The sequence below is a fragment of the Drosophila mauritiana genome, chromosome X (genome assembly GCF_004382145.1).
Source record: "Drosophila mauritiana strain mau12 chromosome X, ASM438214v1, whole genome shotgun sequence".
In the NCBI taxonomy this organism is placed as follows: domain Eukaryota; kingdom Metazoa; phylum Arthropoda; class Insecta; order Diptera; family Drosophilidae; genus Drosophila; species Drosophila mauritiana.
Window position 1 is genome coordinate 12,331,634 of NC_046672.1, and position 16,807 is coordinate 12,348,440.

Genomic DNA, 16,807 nt, shown 5'->3' on the forward strand with positions numbered 1-16,807 from the left:
TCGACCAGAAGGACTGGGATGAGTTTCTCAGCCGAATATGTTGTGCGTTGAGGTCGGCGGTGCATTCTAGCATTGGTACTAGTCCCTATTATATGGTATTTGGGCAGCACATGATCACGTCAGGGTCGACGTATTCGTTGATCAGACGCCTAAATCTCCTGGACGATCGTTCTCTAAAGTTCGACCGGCACGAATCTTTCGAGATAATGCGGAAGCAAGCTGTCGATCAGATGAGAAACAAGCATAACGAGAATGAGAAGCGGTATAATATCCGTTCTCGTGAGGTATCATTTGTCGAAGGGCAAGAAGTTTATCGGCGGAATTTTAAGCCAAGCTGTTTCCAAACCGGTTACAACGCCAAGTTTGGACCGACGTTCGTGAAGTCTCGAGTTCGGAAGAAGATCGGCAACGTGTATTACGAGCTGGAGGATCTCCAAGGACGAGTTGTGGGTACCTATCATGCCAAGGACATTCGGCAGTAAGGTGCTTCCAGTCGGTCTCAGCCTAGTGTGTCAATGAGTACCCTAGTCTGAGTGTAGCGGGGGGGTTTTGTAGAGGCGACTGAAGCAGTGGGTGAAAAAAAAAATCTCGATAAATAATCGATAGGGCGGTCAGCTGTGACACACTAATGTGAGGTCATACTAGATGTAGCACGAAGTAGCTAGAATGTACTAGACTGGATGCAACCCTTATTAGCTGCACCCGATAAGTTTGGTATTATTCGGTTATCGAAGAAAAAGTGTTGTTCAGCTGATCGTGATTTCCGCCGATGGCCTACGCCTCGACTAATGTTTCCGGTTCGCCTTCTTTTCGATCTGAACAGTCAACGCGTCAAGTTGTAAAAGTGCGTCGAAAATTTTAACTTGCGGTCATACGGAATTTTTTTGTCGTGCGAAATATCGAGAATACGGCGTTCCTTCGCTTATAGTGGTGCGCGGAATAAGTCCGGCGTGTGTTTTCCCGGCGATATTAAGCCGTAGAGATCGGCGTTTGTCACGGCCCTCTCACCGCCGCTTTGCCGCCAAATCCTAGCTTCGACTGGGACAAACTGCAGCCGAAATTGAAGCCCGGTGGGTTTTCGCTGGACGTCTTATACTTTCGCCCGGGTCCTACGATTTTACGGATCCGCTACCGGCGGGCAGAAGGAGAGACGGCAACTGCGCCAGGCCGAGTAGTGGAGCGCCTTTCCAGCGAGCCGGAGCAAAGGACCAGCCGCAGCAGCCGGACAGCGACCGCCCTAAATCGGGGCCACCAGGAGGGATCTTTAAACAAATAAAAATGCAGCCTAAGTAGAGCTTAGAGTGAGGTTAGAGTGAATAGAATTTTCTTTAGGCTTGATCGGCAGTCTAGAATGTCGAAATTAAATTAAATTCCAGTTGAATCGAACAAAATTTCTAAGTGTACGCTGAGATATGCCGAAAGCCAGACCTAACCTTACTAAAGAGTATTAATTCCACCTGATCGCCATCTTGGACATAGAGTGGCAGAAATTAAAATTATTCCTATGTAGTTTAGGTTTAACGTTAAGCCATAAGAATAGGTTCACGAGTAGGAAACTCGGTCATACCGTTTAATAATTTTTCTTGAATTTAAAAAAAAATGAATTCTTATTAGTGATTAAAGTTTTAAATAGTAAGTGATCTAACCTAAGCTAATTAAATTTTCTTTGGAGTTCCTTTTCGGAAATTACTCATTTAAATATTCAAGTGGGGATCTTTAAAATTTTTTTTCATGCAGTCGTGTTATCCAAAAATTATGCCTCTTTATAGTGTTTGTGGAAAAAGCCACCTTTTCGTTTCAGCTCATTTGCGCCGGGAGATCGATCTTTCGCCGAGGAGTGAAAAGTTGAGTGAGTCTCATTGATAAAATTTTATTCTTATTGGAAATGTTCGGTTGTAAACCGAATAAATTTTGCTAGAGGTCATCTTATGTTGTATTCACACTGCAATTAAAAAAATATATATATGATAATGGAGTGGCGAGAGCAGCCAATTGAAATATAAAGAGAAAAGAAAATTTAACCGAATTTATTAGTGGCTCTCTCTCAAACAGAATTAACTTTCTTTCTCGTTAAAGATTCGGTATAATAAAAACTCAAAAAAAATAATAAATAAAATTAAAATAAATTAAATTAAAATTAAAAATTAAAATTAAGAAAGAGATTATAGAGAGAACGGAAATTATTAAAGATTTAAATGAAAAATGGAAAATATATATATTTAGCCCTAGTATTTTTAACCTTTAATTGTGATGATCTCGAACATCGAATTGAACTACCTTTTCTGATCTCGCAACTGCGTGAATAAACCTTGCTTTAGATCTTTTGAGTTACACTAGCCCGTATATTATTTGTATATTTACTTGGTTCTTTAGTATGTACTTATTTTTAAATATAAATATTGTTATTAATTATTAAGCCTTGATTGATTTTGAAAATATGAATTTCTAAGAAAACCTAAATACTGACTCGGCTGATGTTTCTCCTGACGTAGGGCACTGAAGGGACCACTAGAGCTATGCTCTTAAGGAAAGTGGTCTAAGGTAGGGTAGGGCAATGCGCGAACACGATTCCACCTGTGCTTCGCCGGCGAAAAATTCTCAAACTTTTCTCCCATTCTAGAACTGTCCGCTTCCGAAAGTATTAATTTCCTTCCTCCGATTTTTGCATTCTAGCTCCTTCATTTTGTTGTTGTTGCAAGCACGCTCAATTTCTTGATCTTATTAATTGTTGTCTGTAACGAAAAGAGATCTGTACAAGCAAGATCACCACACCCATTGCCATGAGCTAGAGCCGGCCTCTAAAGCGTGCGCCCGCAAGTATAGGTACTCCAGTCTTTCATCATTTTAATTCGTTACACGTTACAGAAATAACAAGTCGATGGGAACGAAAAGAGGAGGAAAAACGCGATAAGAGCGATGACAGGCCATTCCCACCCCCCTTTTCGACGTCACTGAAGTTCTTATCACGACGACATCGAGAATCCTGGTCGGGAACGTTGGAAGTGAAACAGGCTCTTGGCCTAGGCAAATGTTTACTTTCTCTTCGCACTCCGACCACTTCGTTTCCTTAAGGCGATTACTTGAATGTCCCGGAAAATGGAAACTTTGATAAAATGAACACATTGCAATTCAGTTCCATTCATGATTCAATTAGCCACAGACGAGTGAACTTCAGGGGGATAAACCAAAGCCCTTCTAAATTAGTTAAGATGTACTGCAAAAAAAGGGCCACCGATCAATTTAAGCACTTTTAAATAATGCTATCTTGTGTTTTTCCTTACTCTCCAAGAAATTATGAGTCCGAACTATTGAGTTAAACACAGACTTAAAATGCCACTCGTAGAGCTCTTCCAAACACTAAAACGTAACTGCAAGCTATACCAAGCATAACCGCAATTAGCAAATCCCTTGCAACATCAACAAAGATGACCAAGTTGGATTTAAACCCTAGATTAAGTCCAGCCAAGAATCCGACAAGCACTGACCAAGTACCCTCTGTCAGCGAATGTGCTGCGAAAAACGAGTACAAGTATCGAGTACCTGGGTACAGTCACCTGTCAGTTGTCAGTGTCAGATGCATTGTAAATTACAAGTTCATTTGCGACTGGCATTACATCCGCTTAAGCGTCTAAGCCATACCTTCTTACACGAAAACTTTGCCAAGCTGCATAAATTATGAGCCATCGCAGTGGAGCAGACGTAGCAGCTGCAAAACAGAGAGGGACGGAGAAAGAGATGGAGCAGGATGGACTGTGGACAAGGTACAGTCACCGCTAATGGAACATAATGAGGAGCCATTAGCGAGTGTCGCGGCTAACTGTGCATTATGCACTTTTTGGCGCCAGCGAAGCGTTCAATTGCTGTTTATGTACATTGCTTTTAGTGTGACTGTACCATGTTTTCAGTGTGGCTGCACTTCACACTACTATGCTCAAATCAACCGACACGAACCAAACTAATGAATGATCTGAGCGCCTCAAGCATCATTAACATCGCAGCTTCACTTTTCACGCTTTTATTTGATTAGTTCATCATTTATTATTATTAATTAATGGCGTTTCGCAGCGCTGGCTGTTTATTATTAACCATTATTTAACACCCCAAACAATAACAAATTTGACGCGATTATCATCATAATTGCGGATATGGTAAGAATTCAATTTGTTGTATGTTCTGCGCTGGGAAATCCTAACAAACATAATAAGCCACTCGATAACCAGTTTTATTTTGTATTTTTATTTCGGTTTTCGGGTTCAACTGCAATCCCCTATTAAGTTATGATGATGCTGCAAAAGTATTTTTAGACACTAATCCCACTTGAATGGGTTTATTGTTCGGTGAAAATTTGATGGGAATAAATGAGGAAAGTAAAACTAAACTGACTCAGCTGAAAGTTGTGTGCGATGAGTGGTGGCTAACCTTGAACTTATCAATCCATTCAGGATCCCCCACTGTTTTCACACCCATTTATTACCTTCATAGATAATAGTCATGCATAGTCTACCCAGTCGTTTTGCTTTAATATCTTTTGTTTTTAACTTATATGCATAGTTAATAAATTATTTGACTTCAAAATCAAAGAAGAATAATCAAGGTAGAAACCCAATTAAGTTCCACAGAACTTCGGCACGGATCGTCAGCCTTGAACTCTTGAACCTGCTGTTTCAACACCTATTAATTGTGTTTAGAACTCACAAATCCATTGAGGTATTTTTCGGCAAACTTTTGCTACCGTTCTCGCACCGTACAACATCATCGTGGGGATCTTCTTCATAGTCTGTGATCTGTGCCCATCATCATCTGTTCGTCAGCATCCACTGATCCCAATCAACATCATTATCATCAACGCCGACTTTGATGCCCCTCAAGTTGTTTTGCCAGAATCGAGCGGCGACTTTTGTTGTAATGGCCCTCGAGTGAGGGCATCTTTTGGTTTTTGGATAGCCCCAAAGCACTCGAGCCAGCGAATCGCGAACCGGAACTCCGCAAAAGTGTTTTTCTCTTTGCATTTATCGCTTCTTTTTTTCGGTTTATGGTTCTATCTTTAATAGCAGACAGGCGCGGAGATCAGAGATTACTTTAAATAGATTAGAAGCATGGATCTAATTGAGGCCTGAATAATTAAATTTGTACATTAAAGTCGGGATCTACAAACCGAATGTAAAAAAAACCTTTTTATCTGGGTCACTTACTATGTGTCACTCTTTAAAATACGTCTTCAAATAAAGTGTATTTTTTGTAAATTGTATTTAACACATCAAATAGTTACTAGTTACTAGACTGTTTGAATAGAAAATGTTGCAGAATAACATTAAGTACTGCCATAAAAGGTTGAACCCATTGCTGCGTTGTAGCCAAAATTAGCTTAGCCGCAGCATTTTGACCAAGTGCCAAGTGGCATGTACTACGAAAATGCACCACTCAGCGGGTTGCAGACCAAAAACCACGACCACAGCCTCACCCACAATAGGAAAAAAAAATTTGTGAAAGAGGGCGGGCCTTGAGGGGCTTGAAAAACTATTCCAAAAACTGTTTGCTGGCCGCGTCTGCCTTTGGCTAATTAAACGGCCAAAGCAAACAAAAAAAAAACAACAAAATCTCAGTGAAGAAAAAAATCGGCAAAAAAAAAGGCAAGAAGACGTTGAACAGAAAACAATTAAAACCGAGCATGGAATGTTTGTCGGAGTGTGAGTGTTTGATGGCGGGGCTATAAAACCAAATCGCTCCAGCGGATTCGCCAGCAGTTGCCGTTCGAGCGTTCCCAGATCGAGAATCCGCCACCATAATCTATCTATATATCATATTTTTTTTCAAGTGACTTCTGTGATCTGTGATTTTTGTTGAAATCGCGAAAATGTTGCGACCTCTGTTGACCGTTGCCCTAGTGCTTTTCGGCTTTTCCTCGGCCATTTTGGCCGGTCGTCTTAGCCAGCGGTATTTGCCCACTCCGCAGGCGAGTCAGCTGCACTACCATGGTGTGAGTGGCCAAGGACACGCTCGTCCTGGCGCAGGACATTCCTTTGGAGGCGGCTCCAGCTTCCAGCGACAGCAACAGCCCCAAATTCCCATCGTGAGGAGCGATTATAACAGCGACGCCAATGGCAACTACAATTTCGGGTAAGTTTCTTTGAACTCGAAAATCGAATATTCATTCTATGAAACTAGTGAAGAAAACCGAACCATCGAATTCCATATAATTGAAGTTGGGTACTAATGGAGTCCTATCCTTTCTCAGTTTTGACACTGGCAATGGTATTCACCGCGATGAGACCGGTGAGTTCCGCGGAGGATGGCCCCACGGATCGCTGGGTGTCCAGGGATCCTACTCATACACTGGGGATGATGGCAAGCAGTACACGGTGAACTACACGGCCGATAAGAACGGATTCCATGCCGAAGGTGCCCATCTACCCGTTTCTCCCTCGGTTCCCGCTGCTCCGGCTGGGTAAGATGTCAAATAAGTACTTAGTTACTCTGATATTACAGATAAAAGGAAAGAATATATTAATTCCAACATCGGTGCTTGCTAAAATCTAAAATTATCGATATTATCGATACTTTTATCGATCGCATTGTCAAAGCTAAATTTTTGTTAATTTCGTCCTTTAAAACCTCTTTTGTTAGCTATTAATATGAAACCTTACTAAATCTCAGACGCAGCTCTTATGGCGCTGGTGGATCTGGCTACCGTGGATCGGCCTCATCGCATGTCCCAGCTCCTGCTCCTGCCACCCGATATCTGCCACCAGGATATCGCCAGCGCAGGCACTACTAAGTGATATAATCGATGAGATGGACAGGAGCCTACGAGCCAGTAATCTGCTATTAACACTGTAAATTTCAATAAATTGACACTTCTTTTGGTAAACATTACTTTAATGATTACTCCATAATCTGAATATTTTGAAGAGAGATTCTTTAAAACTAAATACGCCAGCAATTACCACAGATGCCCCTTAATCCCCATTAAAGTGCCTACCCAGCATTAATTTATAAACTATACACAAAAAACCATAGCAAAACACTACGACAATCGAGAAACCGCCTTTGTAGCTAATTTAAGTGAACAACTTCTGAGCTCCGCCCATAAAAAGGCTGCCAAAAGAACACACTGCCACGCCTCTTTGCTGTTCGCATTTTTTTTTTTCTTTTTGTGGACTTTGACTTTTGGCCAAAAACCGAAATATAGTAAGTGCTCAATACAAAAGCACACAGACCCTTGATGGAAGGGGTGAATTAATATGCAGTTAAGCATTTGAGGTCTGCAATCAAAACAAGCTAAATCCCCGCTTTTGCCACGTTACAAACTTTTTTGCGCCCTTTTCGAAAAAAAAGAAGAGTCGAAACTTTTTGGCCATTGTCGCCTGGCATTAATCATAAAAGTAAAGCCAACTTTTGCCAACGTCTGAGGCTCTGTTTATTTTTGTCTGCAACTTAAAGCTTTGAGTTAAGGACTCTTAAAAGACAAAATGAGGTGGCGAAACAGAACTTTAATGGGGAAGGATAATGAGGTTTTGGTTTTAAAAGCTTAAAATAAGGAAATTGTATACCGTTGTGAACTTTTTATTATTTTTTTTTTTAAACCGCTTTGTGACTTTGTGACCCCTTACAGAATCAATAATGTACATACACATGTCATTAGTTAAATATAATTGGTTTAGATACTTTGTGAAAATATTTAGGATCTTCTAGCTAAAAAAAATGGATTACTTATTATTTAAAAGTTCGCAAAAGGTAGATATGCAAAAACCGCAGCCTTTTCAAATGTAAATGCTCCTTTACGATTTTCCCACCGCTTTTCCCTTGTTTTTCCCGCCCATTCTCCTCTTTACTGTCAAATTTCCTTTTCGCATTGTCTCTGAACTTTCTTCTCCTTTTCTCTTTTTTTCGGAATTGTTTTCGATGATTTTTCCCAGGCCATTCTTCTGTCTTCATCTTTCCTTTTCCTTTTTTTTTTTCTAACCGTCTCTTGGTCGTTTAGCATTCGCATTCCGTTTTAGCATTAATTAAAATTACACTGAATTGCTGTGGGGCATCAGGGGGATTCCCAGGAAAGGAGCAAGCGGCGGGGGGGCTGTTGTCAGGGGGGGGGGGGGAAGGATGTTCTCATAAATTAAAGGCGCTTATGAATTTTATAAATTATTTTCCATGTTGCGGCCTCGCTTGGAAAGATGAACAATTGCTGGCAATGGAGAGCGGGGAAAATGCAGAAATGGCAAGTCTAGAATTCAGAGGAGACTCTAGCTCAGAAACACTCGAAAAAATTATTATAAATAATATGAAAAAAAATTAATATAAAGAAATATTGTTAATATGTTAGATTTAAAGAAATCTACCTATAGGTTGTTAACTATTCCTAAAATCCGAATATCTTTCTAAGTGAGAACTGGTAAATTTTCAAATTCAATATATAACTCACTTGAATTTTTTCAAGTGCACAAGGACCGGCCGTTATGAACAGGCATCGTTCCGAAAGCGCCCGAAAGTAGGCAGCGCTTATTGAATTTCATTAACATGTGAACTGGGTCTTCTATTTTCGGATCCCCCTCTTCTGAAGGGGGGACAGACGGGCAACTGCAATCATTTGCATGCATGTCTGTGCATGTTTAACTACATTTCCACCACCTCCGCCCCCGAAAAGCGAACTCACTTAATTTTATGCCAAAACAATGACACGCCATAAATTTAAACGGATTTGGCGTTGTGCCGCGAGCTAAAAAAAATCAAGTTAGGCGAAGAAGCAACCCTTAAGGGGGGTTGCGGGGGCATTCACAGTTCAGGGGTGTTGTTGTGTGGGAGATGATGAGTTGGAGGGGGCAGGGTTGCAACGGGTGTACTGACATTTGCCAGGGGCAAAAACACACACACCTATGAGCCAGTTTTAATGCCAACAGAAAATCACACAAAATGGCAAATGAAAACGTTTAAGAAAATTATCCATTGGTCTGCACTTGTAAGTATTCTTCTAATTATTAAATAATAATATATAAAAAAAAATAATATATATAAATTATAATATATATAAATAAACATTAATATTTATAAATAATAATACATATAAATCAAAATATATATAAATAATAATACATATAAATAATAATATATATAAATAATAATATGTATAAATAATAATATATATAAATAATAATATATATAAATAATAATACATATAAATAATAATATATATAAATTATATATAATTAATATAGGTTTTTTTTATATTTATTAAGTGAATAATCCGTAGAAACTTAAATGCAATTCAAGAATCCTTGCACTTGGTCCTTAAACTTCAAATTAAATACCTTACATATTATTGATATATTTGCTAATACTTCAGTTGTGGAATTTGGCTTAAAAAAATGCATTTTAAGCTTGAAGAAAATCATCAAATTTAAGCTTAAACTTGGACCGGCAAAACTTATTTGGCTACACCTGGGCATTATAATTGCGTGCAAATCCGCCCCGAGGAGAAATTGAGAAAAGCGAACCTTGCGTTTGTGTCAGTCAATTTCAATGTTAATCCACCTGTGTTTTTGTTGGAATGGATGTGCTGCGCCATGTGTGTGTGTTGATATTGATATGGCAGTTGCACGCACATTTTCCCCACTTTTCCCAGCCCCATCCCCTCCCCTTAGCAGTTACATTACTTAGCCTTAGCCAAAGCTTTTCGCCCGCCTTTCCCCCACTTTTCTCCCAGTTTTCCTCCGCTTTTCCAACTCTGGTGAGTCATCTTCATTGGCAATGCGAGAACGTTGTTACCCGTCCCAGCGGACATCATTTTCATTAAAATTTTAATAGTCTGTGTGTGTTGGCCCCCCAGTTTTCACCTCCCCCCGCCCACAGTGCGTAACACGTAATATTATAAATTTAGCAAGTTATGGGGGAAAATAAAGTGGCCTTTAGCTGTTGGACAAAAAAGAGGGAACACTCGCTTTGGCATTAAAAAAATATCGCATAAAAATACCTTGAAAAATAGTGGCAATCATTTTCTTACATATTTGAAATAGATAAACCTTTTGTGTTTTGTAAAAAAAAAATAGTATAACGTATATTCACAGTTCTTATTAATAAACTAAAAATATTACGAGCCATTTACAACCATATAAAAATGGTAAAAAAAAAAAAAAAAAAAAAATATTAAAAAAGGTTTTTCTGAAGACTCATATTAGTAAGTTAATATATGAAAAGACGATTGCTATAAAAACTGAAAACCGTGTAATATGCACATTGGATCCGAGGAAACTATAAATCTCTACGCACACGCCACCTTGCTTTCCCTCCCGAAATTTTCCGCCCCCCTTTTCCAATTCATTTCGAGGGGATATAAATCGAAGCGAAATAAATAAAAAAAAGAAAAAATAACAAGAAATTCCAATAAACTAATTTGCACAAAGCGTCGAGGAAACTTTTGGCAGCTGGTTGACGGGGGACTTTATGGACCAAAAGGGACGATTCGAGCTGCCCCCCCTTGCAATCTGCTTAACCAGCGCCCCCTGCCCCCTTTTTTAGACCCCCAATCCCCGCCCCTGTTTTTCTCATTCCCCCAAACTTTTACCAAGTATTTGCGTATGAATTTTAAGCAGCTGGAACAAATGCAGAGCCAATAAAAGGGATAAAATTGAAAACCAGACAGCGCAGTCACAATCCCAAGGATATATGTATATATATGTATATATTCCTATCCCCAATACATATGTACAATTTGCATATGTGTGCGTTAACTGCTAGCGGTATTCCCTGGTCGTAATTGTAAATTCTCGCCAGCCCCAAACCATGGGGCAAATATAAAATTTCGCGTGGAGCATCTCGTTGCGTATTTGGTATAATAAATTAGCCTCGCGTTTCGCATTATTGACTGGATTTTGAATAATAACACACAAAGGACCCTTCGTATGGATAAAGAAGGTGCAGCGACAGTATCCGCGGGATACATGTAACTGTAGACCGGCGACAAATGGAGAATTCCACGCAGGACCTCCGACGAAAGTGAGCAGTTGTACACGGCAAGAAATCGGCATAGACTTATAAGCTTATTTGGTAAAGTATTTTGTATTTTTGGAGTATTTTGCTAGTACTCAAGCAAAAAATTAAATAAATTCCTTAGTGAGCAATGCTTTATTTCGCGCAGTGCATCACATTTCACCAGCACAAAGGCAGTGCCATGTAATACATTCCGAATGCTGCAATAGCGGACGGGGATGCCGAGAATTGGGGAGCCTTCCCCACACAACTCAGCACAATTGCGCACATAAATTTAGTGCGCCAAATTATGCGGCGGGTGGCGTCGTGAAGGAAAAGGTGAAGTGAATGGCACACTCAAGTCAACGACATGACGCCGCGGATTCCACAAAAAGTTGGGAAAACTAAGGTGGCGCAAGATTAATTCAATAAGAAACATAATTACAAAACAAGTTGTTGAAGGAATTATTGAAGAAAGCAATGAGAAATGTATAAATTGACATGTCAATCAGTGCTAAATCCATGCAAATTTTTAGGGTAATTAAATTATAATTATACCGCAGTTAAACTCCAATCAAACCTTTATCGTATCCGTTTCCTTTTGTCATATTTTTTTATTTTTTTTTTTATTATTTTTTTTTTATTATTTTTTTTATATTTTTTTTTTATTTATTTTTTTTTTTAAATATTTTTCACTTGCACACGTTTGCTTTTTCTCATGTGTGTTAGTTGGACAGCTACAGAACTTAGCCCATTTCTCCCCCATTTGTGCCACCTTACCACACCCTCCCACCCCTCCACGTAAGCCCTCCCCCCCCCCCCCCCCCCCACACTTTTTAAACCTCTTTCCCAGACTCATTTGAATGTATTACAACAAGTTGGAAAATGTTGCAGAAAACTCTCCAAGCTAGAAAGCGAACCCAGAACGAATGTTGCCGACATGAATTATTTAGAGCGCCAACTGGGTTGAGGATGCCCCCATCCCCCATCTCACGGCCCCCAGCCACCCCCTTTATATTCACCAACCCTTCCCCCCTTTCGCTGCCACCCATGTGTGTGTTTGATTAAATTTGTAGGAGAAGTAGAGTAAGCTGCTTGAAGTTGTAGCAAGTTTTCGGGAACTTGACTCGGAAATTAACTCGTTTTATTGCGCCTTTTATGGAACTATTTTTGGGGCGTGGCGATGTGGTGGTGTGTTCCACTCGCAGCTACTTAATACTTGAGTTTTTACCTAGCAAGTGAAGCCTTCATTTCTTGCAGATTGCTGACTGACAAGGCAATTCCACGTTATTACCAACAATAATTCACACGCAACAAACGATGGGGGTGGGTGGTTGATTCAGCCCCTTTTCGGGGGTGCTGGCAATCAACAATTGTTGCATGAATGAAGCGAAAAGCGGACAGGACATTGAGGCTAATGATTGCCAGCGCACACAGATCACTGAGCACGGAAAATGCAGAGGGCTGGGGCTTCCACCAGCTTCCAGCACCCTAATGCTCAAAATTGTGCCATCAAAAATAATGCGTGGGCGGGAAATTTTACCCCGATGGCATCCAGAAAGGAATATTACGCACTTGCTGGCCCAAGATAACGCATTAGATGATGGAAATTATCCGGGACAATGGAAGAGCAAGCCTGTCGTCGGGTCATTGTGGTTCCCATGCTTGAAACTGGAGACTGGCGGAAGCACGGCCAGTGAAAGTGGCTGGGTGGTGGTGGGGGGCGGGGAGAGAAAGTCAAAGGTGAACATTGACAAATGAAGGTGCTCAAATGGCGCAGAAACTGAAATGAGCAAGTGCCTGCCTTCAGGCGAAAATAAAAAATAAACCAGGAATTATACGAATAAAAAATGATTCAACAGTCCTGTAAAAAAGTCATTAGTAAGGCTTAGTAAAAAGCGAACATTGCACGGCATTTCAATTAATGAGAGGAATTTTAAAATAGAATTTATGATAAAACATTTTATTCAAATTATTTGCTAGTTTGCAGCCAATTTTCTGTATGTTCTGTAAATCCGTTTAGAAAAGCATTATCCCATTATTGATATTGATTATCCCAACAAATTGATAAGCATATTCCCATCAGGCTGAGGTCAATCGAATTTGAATAAAGTTCAATCAAAGTCAAATTTAATTCCCCCCAAGCTAAACTGCCCGAAAATTGAGGTGTGTGCCCGATTATGTAAGCAATTTGAAAGTTCATTTTTCGATTGGGCGCAACTACTTAAAGTGCCAACAAAATTTCCAAATGCCATTTGTTTGCCAACCCTGTATTTTGCCTTCACTTTCTGCATTACTCGGCTTGTTCCACTCATATTAGGGAAAATCGAATTGACAAGGACAGCCACAAGTGGTTGGGTTGATTTTAGGAGTGCCATGAGTCGGGGAAAATGGAAAATGGAAAGTGGGGAAACATCGAGGGACTCCAACTCCGATTTCTGATTACTGAGAGTGCCCCTCACTTGGCAGCGATGTCACTGGGCGCCTGGGGGTGAATAAATCCAAATCCCGCGCCAACGGATTGCCGGATCCGTCTGCCGCACACCTGATAAATCCATCAAAATCCGGAAGCCGCAGAAGTGGAATGGCGAATTACACTGGCATTTTTCTGAAATTTGGGATGAGACAAACTAAAATTCAAATTGAAAATCTACTTTAATATGTTCTATCCGTTTTTTCATGTACCTTTTACTGCACATTTAAAATAGAAAGTTCATTAATAAATACAAAATGTAATCCAATACAGTAGCGAAGCAACCAAGTCAACGATTCGTAAGGGTATTAGAAATTCAGCCATTTCCCAACACTTTTGCCATCCAACTTGTCCTGCTTATTTATTTATCAAGCGAACTGCGGCAGGTGAGGCAAAGTTTTGGATTGGACTTCCGCCTTTTTGGATTGCGATTCGGTTTCGCCAGGGGTATTACGTTCACTGTCCACGCAGCTTATCGAATCGGACAGCTGACAGTTGTAGAAGGAGCCACAACCAGAATAGATGGATGGATGGATGGATTGGAGGATTCACGGGAGGATGGGAGCGATGATGAGGTAGCGATTTGAAGTGCTCTGCAGACAGAGACCGCAGCGTACTTAGACAACGTTTGCCGGCTGATAAATGGTTGCCTGTCACTTAGCCGCGTTCTTGATGGAGTACTAAGCCAAACATCCATCCAACCAACCAGTCCAGCCACCCATCCTGCCAAACCCCACCCATTTAACCCACAGTAGCAGCGTCGGAACAGAAAAACTTGCCCGCAGGCGTGCTGAAAAATAAAACAAAGTTGAAGTTCCCCAAACGAGAAAATCTCGCATTAGTGAGCCTGAGGTTGAGGTTGGACTCGAGATGGAGTTTTAGGCCAGAGTTCGGACTTAAAGTTGAGGTGGAGATTGAGTAGCCGGCGGCTAGGTTCCGCATGGAAGCCATAAAACGCTTCTCTAAAGTTATTTCCTAAAATATAAAATCGCACCAGAACATCAACTATATATTTCCTAGATTGGCAAGTTCAAAAAATTCACTGCATACTTTTAGACATCATTAATAACAATTTTGATGGTGCGTTGACATATCAAAAATATCAGAACTGCGGCTCAAGATTTTATTTTCAGCAATAATTTAGTTAATCGACTTAAAAGTGTCCACCTGCTGGCTGCTTTTTTTCTGCCGGAGCCTTATTAAGCAGTGACTTTAATTACGTTTAAATATTCATTAAGCCTGGCCCGGAGTCCTGGCCATTTGCAGCATTCTGCTTCGTAGCCGCCAGGTTCAATTTCAATTTAACTTTGTTATCGGCTGTGGCACCCCGGGGCCAGAGTGTTTTCGGCTGCCAAATCAAATTCGACGCCCAATTAAAATTCAATTTGTTGCGCGCCATTAATTAGATTCTCCACCCCCACCCACCCCTGTCCCACTCGGGCAATGATGGATTTCGGGACTGCAGGAGGAGACTGAACTTTCTTCTGATAGCAACGAAAGCCACCTGAGACTTTGTATCCAACCCCCAACATTATGTAGCTATTAGACACCCGACCCGCCCAGTTATCTGTGTGCAAGTGTACCCACCCACAGCCACTTTGATCAGTCTCGCCACCACCTGCAGCGAGCGACGGCCCCACTAATTAGTGTGGCCGACGCTGCTGTTGACGCTGCTTTTTCCCTTGGACTCTGCAATTAGGTGTAATATATGCGCATAAATTGATGCGGCATGTGCAACATGTGGTGCTCGATTGTTATTTAAGTTTAAGCATATCTTACTTAAATACTAATTAAAATCATATTTATGTTTGTTTGTATGTATATTATGTTTGTTTATGTTTTTTATGTTGGGCATGACTCACCTGCTTCTGCAACGTGTTGGATAGCTCCTCCAGGCACTCCTTGCGCTCGAATCGCTCGAACTTGAAGCTATTGGAGCGGTACAGTTCGTTGTCCTCGCGCCGACGATTGCGGCACAGCCTTCGGGTGATTATGTTGCCACCACTGCCACTCAAACGGGGACTGCAAATGAAATTATGGATAGAAATTTAGTCAGTTTGCTTAAATAAAAAAAAATATACATCTTCTACAACTTGCTTTTAAACCTCTTGAATTCTTGCTCGGGCGCCATCAACTTGATTTCTCTGCTGACGGGCGCTTCCTCCACCCCTCCCTACTCATTAACCATCAAAAAAAGAAGAGGAAGGATATGCACAAAAAATAAAAAAGGAATAATACTGTGCCAACCGCATGGCGGGCGGGGGTCACATTGGAGCTCGTTAGCTGGCGCTTCATTAAAATTTCACACATTCGGCGGTAAAGAAAACTGTGCTCCATTTACCGTATTATGTATGCGCGATGTCTGATGTTGTTGGCTTAAAGCCTCAAAAAGTTAAGCTCGGCGACCCACTTTGCATTTGGGTTCGTTCAACGCCCGCGGCCACTTCAACGGCTCAAAAATACTGGAAACTGAAAACTCGGAGTTGCAACCGAAAACTCCAACGCCCCAACTTAACCGAAACCACAACAACAAACAAATGAAAAACTCTGAGAGGGCGGTTGAAAATGGGGTAAAAAGGTTTAAGAAAAAAGGAAAAGACCGGCGAACAGGGGACATAAATACAAAAAAAAAAAAAAAAAAAAGGAGTAGGCAACCCGGTAAAAACTATGCGGCAAACAAAAGCACAAGCCACTGGAGCAGACTCAAGTGGCAGCCACTTGGGCACTCCAACGCACTGGAGCTCCAGTTGCAACTCCAGTTGCGCGCTGCACTCAGAGAAATCGGTGCAAATTAAATGGACTCACAAATTTTTGAAGATTTCTTTCTAAATTACAATTCTTTTTTAATTCATACATAAGATTAGCTCTACTTTTTGTGTAGCTATTCTTTTTGAAGCGTAAATTGCTTTTGAGTTACTTAGTTATTTTTCTTAGTGTAGAAGTGCTACTCACCCGCAGGGCTTGCAGTGCGTCATGTGCAGATCCCAGTTGAGATGGAAGTTGAACATGCGCAACTTGGCCACCGCCCGCTGTCTCAGTGAGATGTCCGGCTGTCCTCCAGATCCGGATCCAGTCGCTCCACCGCCAGCACCGCCGGCTCCTCCTCCTCCTGCCGCAGTGGTTGCCTGCCCGGTTCCAGATCCCGCAGATGGTGCTAGTGCCGTGGCGCGCTGGGGATTCGGATACATCATCACTGTGCCGCTGGGCGCCGAAGTGGCGAAAAGACGACGGGATGAGCCACCGCCACCGCCGACAGAGACGCCACCGCCATGATGGTGACTGGGACGATAGTGCTGGTGCTCCTTCAGTGTATAAAAGCCGCCCGAGGAACTGCAATGGAAAGCGAGTCAAGGCCTCGTTAGAGTCTCCGCCAGG

The 16,807-nt window shown here is 41.2% G+C and overlaps 2 protein-coding genes across 2 annotated transcripts in view; one reads left to right on the plus strand and one right to left on the minus strand.

The window, feature by feature from the left end:
* Nucleotides 1-16,807, minus strand: part of LOC117147899 — a 59,827-nt gene that overhangs the window by 38,901 nt on the left and 4,119 nt on the right. Inside the window, exons 3-4 of the mRNA XM_033315006.1 lie at nucleotides 16,385-16,762; nucleotides 15,295-15,454 (exon numbers count right to left, since the gene is read on the minus strand). Of these exons, the coding sequence (XP_033170897.1) occupies nucleotides 15,295-15,454; nucleotides 16,385-16,762 (538 nt within the window). The remainder of the gene's footprint in view (nucleotides 1-15,294; nucleotides 15,455-16,384; nucleotides 16,763-16,807) is intronic.
* LOC117147901 (endocuticle structural glycoprotein SgAbd-8) lies at nucleotides 5,655-6,847 on the plus strand. Its single transcript, XM_033315008.1, has 3 exons — nucleotides 5,655-6,117; nucleotides 6,236-6,445; nucleotides 6,655-6,847. Exons 1-3 carry the CDS (start codon nucleotides 5,855-5,857, stop codon nucleotides 6,773-6,775), a joined length of 594 nt encoding a protein of 197 aa, XP_033170899.1. The 5' UTR covers nucleotides 5,655-5,854; the 3' UTR covers nucleotides 6,776-6,847.

Coding starts and splice junctions, on each gene's coding strand:
- LOC117147901 (XM_033315008.1), top strand. CDS start 5,855: ATGTTGCGACCTCTGTTGACCGTTGCCCTAGTGCTTTTCGGCTTTTCC. Junction 6,118..6,235: donor AATGGCAACTACAATTTCGG/GTAAGTTTCTTT, acceptor ATCCTTTCTCAG/TTTTGACACTGGCAATGGTA. Junction 6,446..6,654: donor GTTCCCGCTGCTCCGGCTGG/GTAAGATGTCAA, acceptor ACTAAATCTCAG/ACGCAGCTCTTATGGCGCTG.